The sequence below is a fragment of the Balaenoptera ricei genome, chromosome 4 (genome assembly GCF_028023285.1).
Source record: "Balaenoptera ricei isolate mBalRic1 chromosome 4, mBalRic1.hap2, whole genome shotgun sequence".
Lineage (NCBI taxonomy): Eukaryota > Metazoa > Chordata > Mammalia > Artiodactyla > Balaenopteridae > Balaenoptera > Balaenoptera ricei.
The window spans coordinates 153,298,999-153,313,315 of NC_082642.1; the positions used below are offsets into that span (position 1 = coordinate 153,298,999).

General features: G+C 44.9%; 1 protein-coding gene across 1 annotated transcript; it reads left to right on the plus strand.

Moving 5' to 3' along the window:
* The first annotated feature begins 420 nt into the window (after window positions 1-420).
* Window positions 421-10,814, plus strand: RIPPLY3 (ripply transcriptional repressor 3). The gene is made up of 4 exons (XM_059921528.1): window positions 421-554; window positions 1,393-1,459; window positions 6,113-6,180; window positions 9,708-10,814. The coding sequence occupies exons 1-4, from the start codon at window positions 451-453 to the stop codon at window positions 10,015-10,017; spliced, it is 549 nt and encodes a 182-aa protein (XP_059777511.1). The 5' UTR covers window positions 421-450; the 3' UTR covers window positions 10,018-10,814.
* Window positions 10,815-14,317: the final 3,503 nt, after the last annotated feature.

The following is a 14,317-nucleotide window of genomic DNA, read 5'->3' on the forward strand; positions in this document are numbered from 1 at the left end:
TCCTCTCCAGCACCGGGCGCGGGAGGCCCCTGGGCGAGGGAGCGCGCCCGACGCCACCGCCCAAGACCCCTGCCCCCTGTGCCCCCTCTCCAAGGCTTTCTGTGTCACTTCCCGCCGTCCCCTCCCCGAGCTTCCTCGCCCCCGCCCCTGGCGATTATGCCTGGATTTCCTTTGTTGCCTCCACACCCTTGACCAGGGCTTCCCAATTCCCCTTCTTGACCTCGTCCCCTCCTCCCCGCGGCGCTCCCTCCTGGAGCTTTGCTTGTCCCCTCCCGGAGCTTCTCCGGTGCCCTCCCTACCCTCTCCCGGGTTTCCCGTGTCCCCTCCCCGCCCCGCCCCCGTTTTTAAACCTGGCGCCGAGAGCGCGGGTAGGTGAGCGCCCTCGCCCGAGCGGTTAAAGGCGCGGTCGGTCGCCGGCGCCGCTGGAGGGGCGCGGGCTCCGAGGGCACCATGAGACCCGAGGCAGCGGCCGGAGCCCGGGAGGCACGGGGACGCGTCTCTCACTGCCCCGGGGACGGTCCACGGGGACCACCGCCGCCGCGCGGGCCCGAGAGGTGAGGGTGTCCCCGCGGCGCGTCGGTGCGGGGAGCGCAGGCAGGATGCTCCGGCCGCGCTGAGTCCCCGAAGCCGGGCGGAGACCTGGAGCCCTGGAGCCCGACGCGACGCAGAGGAAGTTCCTTAGCCAGAGTCAGGGACGCAGAATCTTCTCGGCTCCAGAGCACAGTTCTGAAGTGCGGAGGCCCAGGAGGTGCCCGGCAATGGGCCAAATCTTCGGTTTCTGGATCTGAAACCCACCGGGCTGGGAGCGGTGAAGTCTTCGGGGGCCCCTCCGCGAACCCTTCAGGGGGTCGCGTCACGCTGACTGTCACACTCTTGGTGACATTCTTTGTTTGCCCTGTGCGTGGGGCTCAGCGTTCGCTGTCCCCGGGCACCAGCCTTTTTTAAGGTAGTAAAGTTAAAATCAAATTAGCAGGGGAGGTGTGGAAGGGTCTGGGTGGCCAGGCAGCCAGAGAGGAGGAACACATTCCCGCTTTTTGCATCGTAAAACTCTGTACACTCATCTCTGTGCAGTCAGAAATTAATGAGCAACAAAGTAGCCAGCTACCGCGGGGAGTCTGAATGGAAGAATCCTGCCAGGCTGGGAAGAGAAATTCCTCAAATAATGATGTGTATCATATTGGGATTTCTCAAAAAGCCCAGTGAAGGCAGAGAACTGGGAATGTGGCAGGAGAAAAAAAAACGCAAATGGCACAGACTGAGAACTTGAGAGAACATTCTGGTGTGTCCAGTGACTCTTAGGCAGACATTAGAAATTATAAGAATGTTAACTCTTATGATCTAACTTTAAAAGCAGAAAATGCTGGGGTTCACTCTTGGTCCCTGTCCTTCCAGCCAAACACCATGGAGACCTTGGATCCTGACCCCCCAGGATGCTGACCCCACCAGAGCTGGAAGCCAGGTAAGGTTAAGTGTGGGCATTGTAGGTATCAACCAGTTCAGCCAGGAAGTGGCACCATCCCTAAAATAAAGGGACCATGAAAGGCCTCCTTGGCCAGTCCCTCCCTTGGTCATCTAATGCAGAAGTGCCTTGGGGTCTGGGGGTAGGAGCCTGGCCAGCTAGGTGTTGATCATATCTGAGTCATTCATATACAGATTGGCTCTTGCTTGCTTCTCCTTTCTTGAAAAGCAAAGCCACTATGGCAGAACTGTTTCAAGGGCATTATAAGAGATTTCTTCCATGTTGGGTTTTTTCTTCTTCTTTTATTTATTTATTGGCCGCACCTCGGGGCTTGAGGGATCTTAGTTCCCTGACCAGGGACTGAACCCCTCCCGGGCCACGGCAGTGAAAGTGGCGAGTCTTAACCACTGGGCCACCAGTGGAATTCCCCCATGTTGGGTTTTTTCCTGCTAACCGGCTGGTAGAAGAGAGGAGAAGTCTGTCTCGGTCCCCCTCACCTTAGAGAAAAGCTGAGTGTGCCATTAGCCCTGGGCTGGTGCCACAGAGCAAATACGGGCAGAGCCCTGTCTGGGGTGCCCAGAAGGTGTGGTTAAAAGTCCCCACCCGCCGCCTGGCCCTTTCTGAAGCTCTCTGGGCCCTGTGTGCAAGCACTCCTCGGGTAAGTCATGTTGTCTGAGCAGACGCACTCCAGCTGAGGGCTTTGTGCGTGAAGATTAATCACCACCACTATTCTTTTGTCTCCTGCATTGGTAACTAAATTGTTTTATACTTACTGGAGTAATGACTTACTTTCATAGAATTTGCCTGTCCTTTGTTATATTTTAAAATATAAATTGATGACTTTTAAAATGCTGGAGTTAATTGGGCTGGGAAGGACCATTAGGTTACACCTGCGGCATTGTGCAGTTATTTTTAGTATGATAAGAAACTCAGGTTCAGACCTTTCATGCATTTTGAAATTTAGACTCTTTTATTAAATTAGTCTGAATAATGAGAGTTTTAATTCGGTTACTATTATTTAAAGAGTGAAGCAAATCAAATTATATTAAATTAACGAGGAATATGATTTTTTAGCGCAAATTTTTCTTACATACAATATCTAAATAATGGGAAGTAATTCCTTCTTTTGCATTCAAACTTAAGTTCTTAAACATAAGATTTAAAAGGTGTTTGGGAGAAAAAATTATCCAATTTTCTTTTAAATGAAGTGTATGTATAGCCTCTCCGTTTGCAAGAATGAAAATACAGCACACTTTCTAATGTAAGGTAGTCTTCCCCCCCCCCCCATTATTATGAGAAGGCCATTTGTGAGAAAAATGAAGATTACTCGCAGAAAAATGTTAAGCTATGGCAACTTTCTGTTGATCATCAGCGAGGCACAACGGATCAAGCAGTTGCGTTCATGGATTTGTTGGGGGGCCGGGGTGGAGAGTGGGTGTTCATGGGGGCTGTAGAGCTCGCTGCCCGGCTCCCCCTCTGGCCAGCTCTTTGCAGACCCCGATCTGCCGGGCAGAGCGGTCAGCAGCGGACGACTGCAGACCCGAAGTATCTCGCTCGGTTCCCCTGGGGAGGGCAGCCCGGCGCGGGGAGGGACGGCTTCTTGCTCAGCAGCGCCCTCTGCCGACAAAGCAGGAGAACTCCTCGGCTCCTGAGCTCTGCTGTGTATTTCTTGAGAAGTGTCATTGGTCGGGAATGGTGTGGGTGAGGGGTGAGGGATTACTGCCTAGTGACCTGTACCACGATTGCAGGCGAGCAGATCACAGAATACAATCTAAATTCGAGGGAAAGTCTCAAGACCCTGTGTCCTGAGCAGTGGGGTCACCCTCGCTCATTTGGTTCCCCTGGCACCACCACTTGGGAGCTGTCTCCCTCCCGTGCCTGGGAAAAAATGAATGACAGCCCACGCCTGCAAGGGAGACGATTTCTAGGGCATGTCAGGGACTGTGTTTTCCTGCTCGTCCTTCCATCTTCCAGGCTTCCTGCATCGTGGCTTTTTTTTTTTAATTTAATTTTTTTATACAGCAGGTTCTTATTAGTCATGCATTTTATACACATCAGTGTATAAGTGTCAATCCCAATCTCCCAATTCATCCCACTACCACCACCCGGCCCCCCCTTCCCCCCCCCCCCCACCCCGCATCGTAGCTTTACCAGAGTCAGAGGCATGCATGGAGAGGACAGAGAGATCCTCACAAAAGTCTCTCTTGTATCTCTTCTTTTGCACAAACCACCCCCACCCCCCGCCTTTTTTTTTTTTCTTGGTAGAGACACTCGGAAACATGTATTCTGAGAGAATCAGAAGGTTTTGGTACAAATGCCATAAAAATGTGATGTGATACACACATCACGTGTGAGCCCCGCTGTGGCTAAACAATCACCCCCCTACCTCCCCCCACCCCAATGCTCGGTGGCCTCTCACTGTCCCGGGGACCCTGTCAGGAGCTTCTGTGGAGCTCATGCATTGTTGGACGGGGTGTTCTTGTTTAACGTCCTTCAGCTAAAGCACAGTTATGTTCTTCAACAGCTCCCTGTCAGTGTGTCCCAAGGCCCCTCCCCCTCTCCCTCCCCCAAGGAAAGCTGTCACCTCTCTGGGTGCAAAGGGAAGGTGCTGTCTGTGGCACTTTGGTTTCGTAGCTGTTCAGCCCTGTCACACACCCCTTTAACACAGTGTGTACCTTGTATACATTTCTGTTACCCTGAATTATCGGAGTGTGATTATTTAGACGTTTAAGTCATCAGGATATTTGAGGTGTGAAGTTTTAAAATCTGTGTATGTTTGTGCGGTAAAGTTTATAGAGTTTATAAAAGTGTGCTATGTGTTTCCCAGAGTCTGGTTAGAATTAATCACTTAAAGGAAGCTATTTCTCCGTACTACCCACCACTGCCTTTAGGCATCCACCAAGGCTTGCATTGTCTATTATATCCTCTCCCATCACAGGGTGTAAAATTGCCACTGACAGCCCAGGATTGCTTATGGTGGTAGAGTGAGTCTGAGCAGTTAGAGATACTTTATAATTATGAACAGAGCTTAATACAGACGTGATTTCTTGGAGACCCCAAAGAGTGAACTTCATTATGGAAAAGATTTTGTTCCAAAGACCCTCATTCTTTCCCTTAGCTTACCATAGCATATTATAAAAATAAGCCTGGTAAAATGTCAAGGTGCCTTATGGTTTGAGGTCTTACATTGAGATTTTTAATCCAGTCTGAGTTATTTTTTGTGTATGGTGTAAGATAGGGGCCCAGTTTCATTCTTTTGCATGTGGCTGTTCAGTTTTCTCAAGACCATTTTTTGAAGAGACTGTCCTTTCCCCATTGTATATTTTTGTCTCCCTTGTCATAAATTAATTGACAATATATATGCATGAGTTTATTTCTGGGCTCACTCTTCTGTTCCATTGATCTATGTGTCTGTATTTAGGCCAATACCATACTGTTTTGATTCCTATAGCTTTGTAATATAGTTTGAAATCAAGAAGTGCAATGCCTCAAGCTTCTCCTTCTTTCTCAAGATTGCTTTGGCTATTCAGGGCCCCCAGCAATTGGTCTCCGCCCGTCTGGATGCTACCGAATGTCCTTGGAATCTGTCTTTCCTTTCCCTTCTGGTTGGTGTTACTTGAGTTCAAATCACCTCTTGTCAGGTGCCTCCAAGCCCTTAGCTCACCAGTCTATGCTATGCACTGCTCCCAGCAGCCACCATGATCCTTAAAATACAGATCTGGGGGCTTCCCTGGTGGCGCAGTGGTTGAGAATCTGCCTGCTAACGCAGGGGACACAGGTTTGAGCCCTGGTCTGGGAAGATCCCACGTGCCACGGAGCAACTAGGCCTGTGAGCCACAACTACTGAGCCTGCGTGTCTGGAGCCTGTGCTCCGCAACAAGAGAGGCCATGATAGTGAGAGGCCCGTGCACCGTGATGAAGAGTGGCCCCCGCTTGCCGCAACTAGAGAAAGCCCTCACAGAAACGAAGACCCAACACAGCCAAAAATAAATTTAAAAAAAAAAAATACAGATCTGATTGTTGAATTCCCAGCTCAAAATCAGTAATGGTCTTGAATCCTGTCTCCAGAATGAAACTTAGACTCAGTAGTGGGTATTCAAGTTGTTCACTGTCTGGACTTAGCTTCCTGTTGAGCCCTTTTACCAATGCAATCTCTCATTCATTCCACGCTGGGCTCCACCTTTCCACGCTGTGCTCTCTATTTTCCCGCCCCTCGGAATTTGATGCTCTGCTCCGCTAGGAATGGGCCCAGAACTGCATACCCAAGTGCCACTGATGTCCCTGTCAAGGCGCCCATGAACCCTTTCCTGATCCTCTTCCTTGCTTAGAATAGTTAGCGTCTTACTGTACGGTGCTTCGTAGTGTAGTTATTTGCCTCTATGTGTGTCTTTCCTCATTAGATTTAAAATGCATGAACTTGGGGACTGTGTCTGACTCGTCTTTCCACCTTGGGATCCCTCACAGTGCCTGGGATATCGTGACAACAGTAAGAGGAAGAGGAGCTTATCAAATACTGTTAAGGTGTTTAAACTATCTCTAAAATTGGAACTGATGCAAGTGCAGGCTACTTAGATTTTATTTTTAAAAACTTCAGGATGCTGCTTTCAGAGGCTTCTTGACTGTGTCTGTGTTTGTATGTGTCTGTCTTTACAGCTTGAGCCTGGGTGTGACCAACAAACCTTTGGATCGAAGGGGGCCTTTGGGTTTCAGCATCCTGTGAGGTAATATCTGACTTCACTGTAAGAAATGTATTATTTCCTTTTTTTTAATTATTATTTTTATTTTTATGTAACATTTCTAAAGGTTTACAAGATATGATTTTAAAATGGGTGTATTTTATGGTTTTTATATTAATTGATACAAACATAGCAAAATACCTATGTGTATAAATTATTTGGCCAGTATCCACTCACTTCATACCTTTAAGAAAGAGAATATAAGCTCATTTGCAATCATAATAATTAACTAGTTAATAACATAAAGCAAGCTAAAATAATTTTTAAAGAATGTTGACCTGAAAAAGTGTAATGATTCTCCGTGTAGGCGTTCCTATGTGGAGCAAATTAATGTGTGAATTACAATACAGTTTAAAAGTACACATGCGTATAATTATCCGCTAAAGATAATTTATAATTTTTGAAGATAAATCTATGACATTTCAGAATAATGTTTTTCAGTCCATAATAATCTTGAAAAAACGATTAAGGCTGCCTTCCACATAAGGCGCCCTCTGCCGGACTATATTATTTCCTTTAAATATAAGCATTAATCCACTTCAGTGTCTTCAAGTGTATACATTTTCAAAAAATGGAAAATAGGGCTTCCCTGGTGGCGCAGTGGTTGAGAATCTGCCTGCCAATGCAGGGGACACGGGTTCGAGCCCTGGTCTGGGAAGATCCCACATGCCACGGAGCAACTGGGCCCATGAGCCACAACTACTGAGCCTGCGTGTCTGGAGCCTGTGCTCCGCCACAAGAGAGGCCGCGATAGTGAGAGGCCCACGCACCGCGATGAAGAGTGGCCCCCTCTCGCCGCTAGAGAAAGCCCTCGCACAGAAACAAAGACCCAACTCAGCCAAAAATAAATATATTAATTAATTAATTAAAAAGGAAAATAATTCAGTATATTCTCCAACATTATTTAGTTATGATTATCCCAAGGAACTTTAAGGATATTTTGTTGGATTTCTAGAATCTATTCATTTATTCATTCATTCAGTGTTTCATTTGCACGTTGGAATTGGCCTCTTTTCTTTATACTTGTTTATACCTCTTTTTTATACCATCTTTTGCCTCGTGTTAAATTTAATTGCATATGAATTGTATATGCATATCAGCTTATTTACTTAGATATTTAGGTATATTTCTACTTTTCTCCCAGGATATAAGTTAATGTACTGCCTAGTGCCAAGTAGACCCCCTAAATGTAGATGTGAAGTAAATGAGGGACTTGATGGATACTGTACCATGGTTGGATCCTCTGGCCTCTGAGTAGTTCTTTCATGGTCCTGGTCTTGGCCATGATCAGGACCCTCACTGCTGTATCCCTCTTTTTTGTTTCTTTGTTTTTTGGCCACGCCGCTCGGTTCCCTGACCAGGGATCGAACTTGTGTCCCCTGCACTGGAAGTGCGGAATCCTAACTACTGGACCACCAGGGAATTCCCTATATCCCTCTTACATTTCATCCACTTTGGGCAAGTGGTTCATGCACTGGACTTTTATCTGTTTCTCTATGTCTGTTTCTCTCCTATCTCTCTCAGCCTGTCTCTTTCCAGCTGTCATTTCCTTCACCAAAATAAACCTAGTCTATGCTGTCACCTCTCATCAGAGTATTTTACCCCTGGTTGTCCTGGAAGACTAGAAGCTTTAATAAAACTCAAGGATACTAACGGCCACAGATGAAAATTAGAGCCCCTCAAACTGATCAAAGAGTGATGTTTGGAAAAAGGAAGTTTTCCTAGTGTTTCACATCAGTGGTCTTCAATCCTCATGAAATCACTGGGGAAGCTTTACAAATACAGGCGGGAGGTGGGGCGGGGCGATTCCCCTGGGGGTGCTGGGGAAAAGCGCAGGTATCTGTATTTTTACAGGCTTCCCAGGTGACTCCAATGTGGGCTGGGGTTGGGATCCACCCCCTCCTTCATGCCCCATGAGCCTTCACCTGCACACCTGCCCCTGGGCCTGCCTCACAGACTCTGCTGTGCCCCGACTTTTGATTCATTGAAAATGCAGTGACTGGTGATGTGTGATCTGCATCTGTGTAACTGTGCATTGCGGGCTGAATACACAACTTTATCTTTATTACAAAATTTTATCTTTTTATACACAAAAATGGGGAGAATGGTATAGTGAACCCCCATGTGCATCACCAGCCTCAATAATTATCAGTGTTCTCAGGATCTGATCATGTTTATCATCTCTCCCAAAGATTTGTTGTTGTTAGAATAGTTTAAAACAAATCCCAGACATCCTACACACTCACTTGTAAATACTTCAGCATGACACCTAATTTTTAACATGGCCAACCACTAAACTATGCTGTCCTAGATGTACATAGATGTGCATTCTCTCTGTTGCAGAGTTTCTCAGTCTCGGCACTACTGACGCTTTGGACTGGCTAATTTTTAAAAATTGAAATGTAGTTGACTGGAGTGGATAATTCTTTGTTGCGGGGCTGTCCTGGGCATTGTGGGGTGTTTAGCAGCATCCCTGGCTTCCACACACTAAATGACAGTAGCTGCCCTTCAGTTGGGACAACTAAAGTTGACTCCAAACATTGCTGAATGTCCCCTGGGGGTTGAGAACCATCATCTATTGGAAATCTTAGAAAGTTAAAAATTGCCCTACATTATTTATAGTAAGGTGTTTTCTCTCTCCCTTTTCTCCTCCATCCAAAAAGGGGGGAATTGAAATCAGCTTTGCAAACAAGCAATGATCGATTGATAATCCCTCTCAGTTCCTTTATAAGACCACAGGGGAAAATGCAAACAATTAGTAAGTCAAAGCTACAAGAAGAGATTATGGGGACAGTGGGACATTTAAAATACTTTCCATGTATAACTGGAATCCTAAATTCACAAAACCTGGATTTAGAGGTTCCAAATTTTATATATTCCTTTTCTTCCTTCTTTCCTTCCCTTCCCTCCCCCTGCCCCCAATCTCTCTTTCTCCCTCTCCCTCTCTCTCTTATAGAAAAATTGCCAGGGTTGCCATTTTCTAAAGTGAGGGATGCACCCCTACACGCGACGTTTACTATGGCAACATTCAGAAAGATTAGCCACTTCTCTAGACCAGGGTTTCAGGGTCAAGTTTCCTCCAAAGTCATGACATTCCCTCTGCTTGGGGGGGTCAGGGGGGAGTGAGGCATCCCCTGAATAGGACATATATTATCCAGGATGAATCAGGTCCTTTGTTTGATCAGAGAGAGCCTCTTAACCTTGGAACTCAATGTTTTACTATCCTTTTACCTTTGTGGAAGCACACCCTTCTCCCTGTGTTGGTCTAAATTGATTTGCTCACCCAGATTACAGCTCACTTCTGACCTAGTGTGGGGTTCACTACCAGGTCCCCCCATCTGCCCACAGTTTTGTGTTCTGGTGACTTAAAAAAAAAACCCCACTGTGCACAGTGAAGGCAAAATCAGGAAGGAAGTTTGGGAGTTAGCTGCTTCTAGGGAATAGGATCCTCTAGATGCAGTTTAAGACTGTTTTCAGGTTGATTAATGGTGTATTTGTTTCTCAAATATTAGACTTTATTTACCCATTTCTAAGCGTCAAGAGTATCTGCAGAGTTCCGGGGAGAAGGTGCTGGCCAGCTTCCCCGTGCAAGCCACCATTCACTTCTACAACGATGAGTCCAATTCAGATGAGGAGCAGGACCAAGAAGTCCAGCCCTCCGACCTTCAGTGCCAGGAGGCGCAAGACGGCCCAGGAGGAAAGGGCAGAGATCAGCTGACAAACCCAGGATGGCACCCCGGAGGCTGCGGTGGCCTCGGTGGTAAGGGTCCGCTCCCCTACCCTGACTCTCCGGAGGATGCTGGGTGCTCCACATCCAAGTAGTCTGTCTCTCCTGCACCAGACCCACCTCACATGCGCCCTGGGGACAACCCTTGGGGACAGCCGCACCAGGACACTTTGCATTTCAACTGGGTGTACAAGGACTTGACTTTCTCTGGCCAGCACCCCACTTGTGGCAAGGACTCAGCTTTTAATCATCCTTCTCCTAGTGATTCTCTGTGCCTCATTTGTACCTTTGAGAAAGGATTCTAGGTCCAAGAGGTTTGCATCCACACGGGTTGTTATCAGGCGGGGCCAACTTTCAAAGCACGTTCAGCAATGTCACTGTGCTGATCGAACGACAAATTATTCCATATCGATTAATAACCCACCCATGCCTCTCACTTAACCTGAGACCCTTTTTTTGGCTATTTCCACTTTTGTAAAAATGATTCAGGTATTGTCCGAGGTTGATGTGGTTGCTTAGTGACATTCTGAAAAAAAAGTTTATTTATAAAAAACACACAAACACACTGAATAATTTCCATAAAAGTAACAAAAATACAAAGATAAGGATCTGGGGGGGGAACCATTCTGGATAAAAACATGTATGATGCTTGTCTAAGCACTGTGTGTATGAATAGAGAGATGAGCTTTAACTCTTAGCTGGGGACCACTTTGGGCTTATTACTTGACTAGAGTAACACTGTTTTCAATCAAAGTACCAAATGTAATATTATTTTCAGCTTTTTATATTTTGATGACCAAATGAGGGTATTTGTCAAGATTTTTTACTTAACTATTTTGCATGTTGTTGTCTTCCCAGTTTCTACTTGAAATAAATATTTTGAGAGACAAAATCGTTTGATAATCTTTTTTGTTTGACATTTTAGATTCAATTAGTGCCTCCTTTAAAGTTTTTAAAAGTTTGTCAGGATTTTTCTATATTTAACTCTTTATATTTGTGTATTTTTAAGAATGCAGAAAAAGTATAAAAATGAAAGCAAAATGGCCTATAAGCTCAATGCCCTGAAAAATCCATTAATATTAAAAAATAGGAGGGGGACTTCCTTGGTGGTCCAGTGGTTAAGAATCCGCCTTCCAATGCAGGGGGCCCAGGTTGGATCCTTGGTCAGGGAACTACAGTCCCACATGCCCTGGGGCAACTAAGCCCAGGAGCCACAACTACTGAGCCCAAGCACTGCAATGAAAGATCCTGCGTGCCGCAACTAAGACCTGGCAGAGCCAAAAATAAATAAATAAATATTTTAAAAAAAAATAGGGAATTCCCTGGCAGTCCAGTGGTTAGGAGTCAGCGCTTTCACTGCCAAGGGCATGGGTTCAATCCCTGGTTGGGGAACTAAGATCCCACAAGCTGCACACCGTGGCCAGAAAATAAAATAAAATAAAAAATAGGAGTAAGACATGCAAATATTCCAACAACCCAAACATTTAGAAAAGTATTGATATGTGTTGCAAAGTAGTCCTCTCCTGTCTTCCCCTTTCTCTGTCCAAAGGTAGCCGATATCACTATATTTTTTAAAATATTTATTTATTTATTTATTTATTTATTATTTTTAAAAAAATAAATTTATTTATTTTTGGCTGTGTTGGGTCTTTGTTGCTGCACACGGGCTTTCTCTAGTTGCGGCGAGCAGGGGCTACTCTTCGTTGTAGTGCATGGGCTTCTTATTGCAGTGGCTTCTCTTGTTGCGGAGCACGGGCTCTAGGCGCGTGGGCTTCAGTAGTTGTGGCACGTGGGCTTCAGTAGCTGTGGCTCATGGTCCCTAGAGCACAGGCTCAGTAGTTGTGGCGCACGAGCTTAGTTGCTCCGCGGCATGGGGGATCTTCCCGGGCCAGGGCCCGAACCTGTGTCCCTTGCATTGGCAGGCAGATTCTTAACTGCTGTGCCACCAGGGAAGCCCCTTAAAAAATACTTTTTAGAATTTTTTCTTTTAACATTTTTTTCTTTAAAAAATTTTTCAGATGTAGAAAACAAACTTATGGGGACTTCCCTGGTGGTGCAGTGGTTAAGAATCCGCCTGCCAGTGCAGGGGACACAGGTTTGAGCCCTGGTCTGGGAAGATCCCACATGCTGCAGAGCAGCTAAGCCCGCGTGCCACAACTACTGAGCCCGACTACCTACAGCCCGTGCTCCGCAACAAGAGAAGCCACTGCAGTGAGAAGCCCGTGCACCACAACAAAGAGTAGCCCCTGCTCGCCACAACTAGAGAAAGCCTGCTCACAGCAACGCAGACCCAATGCAGCCAAAATAAAAAAAACCAAAAAAACCCCCCAAAAAACCAAACTTATGGTTACCAAATGAGTAAAGGCGGAGAGATAAATTAGGAGGTTGGGATTAACATATTCACCCTACTATGTATAAAATAGATAACCAACAAGGACCTACTGTATGGGTCAGGGAACTCTATTCAATATTTTGTAATAACCTATAAGGGAAAAGAATCTGAAAAAGAATGTATGTATGTATATATATATATAAATATATATATATATATGTATATATATATATATATACATATATATATATAAAATCATTTGCTGTACACCTGAAAATAACACATTGTAAATCACTGTAGTTCAACGAAAGAAAGAAAGAAAGAAAGAAAGAAAAAGAAAGAAAGAAAGAGAAAGAAAGAAAGAGAAAGAAAGAAGGAAAGAAAGAAAGAAAAAAGAAAGAAAGAGAAAGAAAGAAAGAAAGAAAGAGAAAGGAAGAAAGAAAGGAAGAAAGGAAGAAAGAAAGGAAGAAAGAAAGAAAGAAGGAAGGAAGGAAGGAAGGAAGGAAGGGAGGGAGGGAGGGAAGTTATTTGTTCTTCATCCAGGTGTCCATGACTTGGACAGTAGGAGATGTCATCCATGTGACACATCACAGTGAACTTAAAGGAAAGGGATTGATCAATAAGTTTATTTGCATATTATTAACTGAGTAAAATTCACATTTGAGCAAAAAAATTTTTTTGTTTTTCTTTAAAAAATGTTTTTATTGTTTAATTGTATTGTTTCATTTATTGTTTAAAGTACCTTTTTCCAAACTTAAAAACAATTCTTACTGGGCCTGTTTCAGAAAGGATTTAAGATGGCCTCCTATTTTGCTGGATTTTTAACAAAAACACTAGGAGTATTACCCTTACTCTCCCTTCCTGTGATGCTTGGGATGGAACTTAAGTCATCACATTTGGCTTTGTTTTGCTTTCTTAATAAATCAGTTCTAATGAGAAAAAAGATCTGGCCCAATCACCAGTTTACCATGAAGAAACCAAACCTTGCCCACATGCTGATGGCACCAGAATTTTAGATGTGCTGCGTGGTAGACTTTCCTTAAATTACTTAGAATATGGCCAGCTTAATGCAAATAAGGAAAATGAGACCCTTTAGCCATGGTGGTGACGGCATCACAGGTCCTGTGAGAGAGGCATTTGTGACACGGGAGACGGTGCACGCGGGGCTCCTGTGTTCTTGCTGGTGACTGTGGTGATGTGGGTCTGCTGTGTAAGGTCTCAAACCTGAGCGAGCGCCACACTTTTGATCATGTGTCCCTATCATTGAAAAAATATTGAGGCAGGGGAGATAAATTAGGAGTTTGGGATTAACATATACACATTACTATATATAAAATAGGTAAATAGCAAGGACCTACTGTATAGCACTATACTCAGTATCTTTTTTTTAATATATATATTTCTATATTTATGTATTTATTTACTTTTGGCTGCGTTGGGTCTTCCTTGCTGCACGGGCTTTCTCTCTAGTTGGCGGTGAGCGGCAAGCGGGGGCTACTCTTCGTTGCGGTGCACAGGCTTCTCATTACGGTGGCTTCTCTTGCTGCGGAGCATGGGCTCTAGGCGCACGGGCTTCAGTAGTTGTGGCACATGGGTTCAGTAGTTGTGGCTCGTGGACTCTAGAGCGCAGGCTCAGTAGTTGTGGCGCATGGGCTTAGTCGCTCTACTGCATGTGGGATCTTCCTGGACCAGGACTTGAACCTGTGTCCCCTGCATTAGCAGGCGGATTATTAACCACTGTGCCACCAGGGAAGACCCTATACTCAGTATCTTGTAATAACCTATAATGGAAAAGAATCTGCAAAAGAAATCTATATCTATATCTATATATCTATATCTGAATCACTTTGCTGTACACCTGAAACTAACACATTGTAAGTTAACTGTACTTCAATGAAAAAGTAAAAATAAATAAAATATAAGAACACGAGCTAAAAACAAAACAAAAAAAAAAGAATTGAGCCTGCACCTGAACATGTATTCACTTATAAACTCTACCTTATGTTGAGTCATTTGAAATTGCTGATGTTCCATTGTTCTGACCTACAAAAACAGCAATTTCA

Coding starts and splice junctions, on each gene's coding strand:
- RIPPLY3 (XM_059921528.1), top strand. CDS start 451: ATGAGACCCGAGGCAGCGGCCGGAGCCCGGGAGGCACGGGGACGCGTC. Junction 1,460..6,112: donor CCACCAGAGCTGGAAGCCAG/GTAAGGTTAAGT, acceptor CTGTCTTTACAG/CTTGAGCCTGGGTGTGACCA. Junction 6,181..9,707: donor GGGTTTCAGCATCCTGTGAG/GTAATATCTGAC, acceptor CTCAAATATTAG/ACTTTATTTACCCATTTCTA.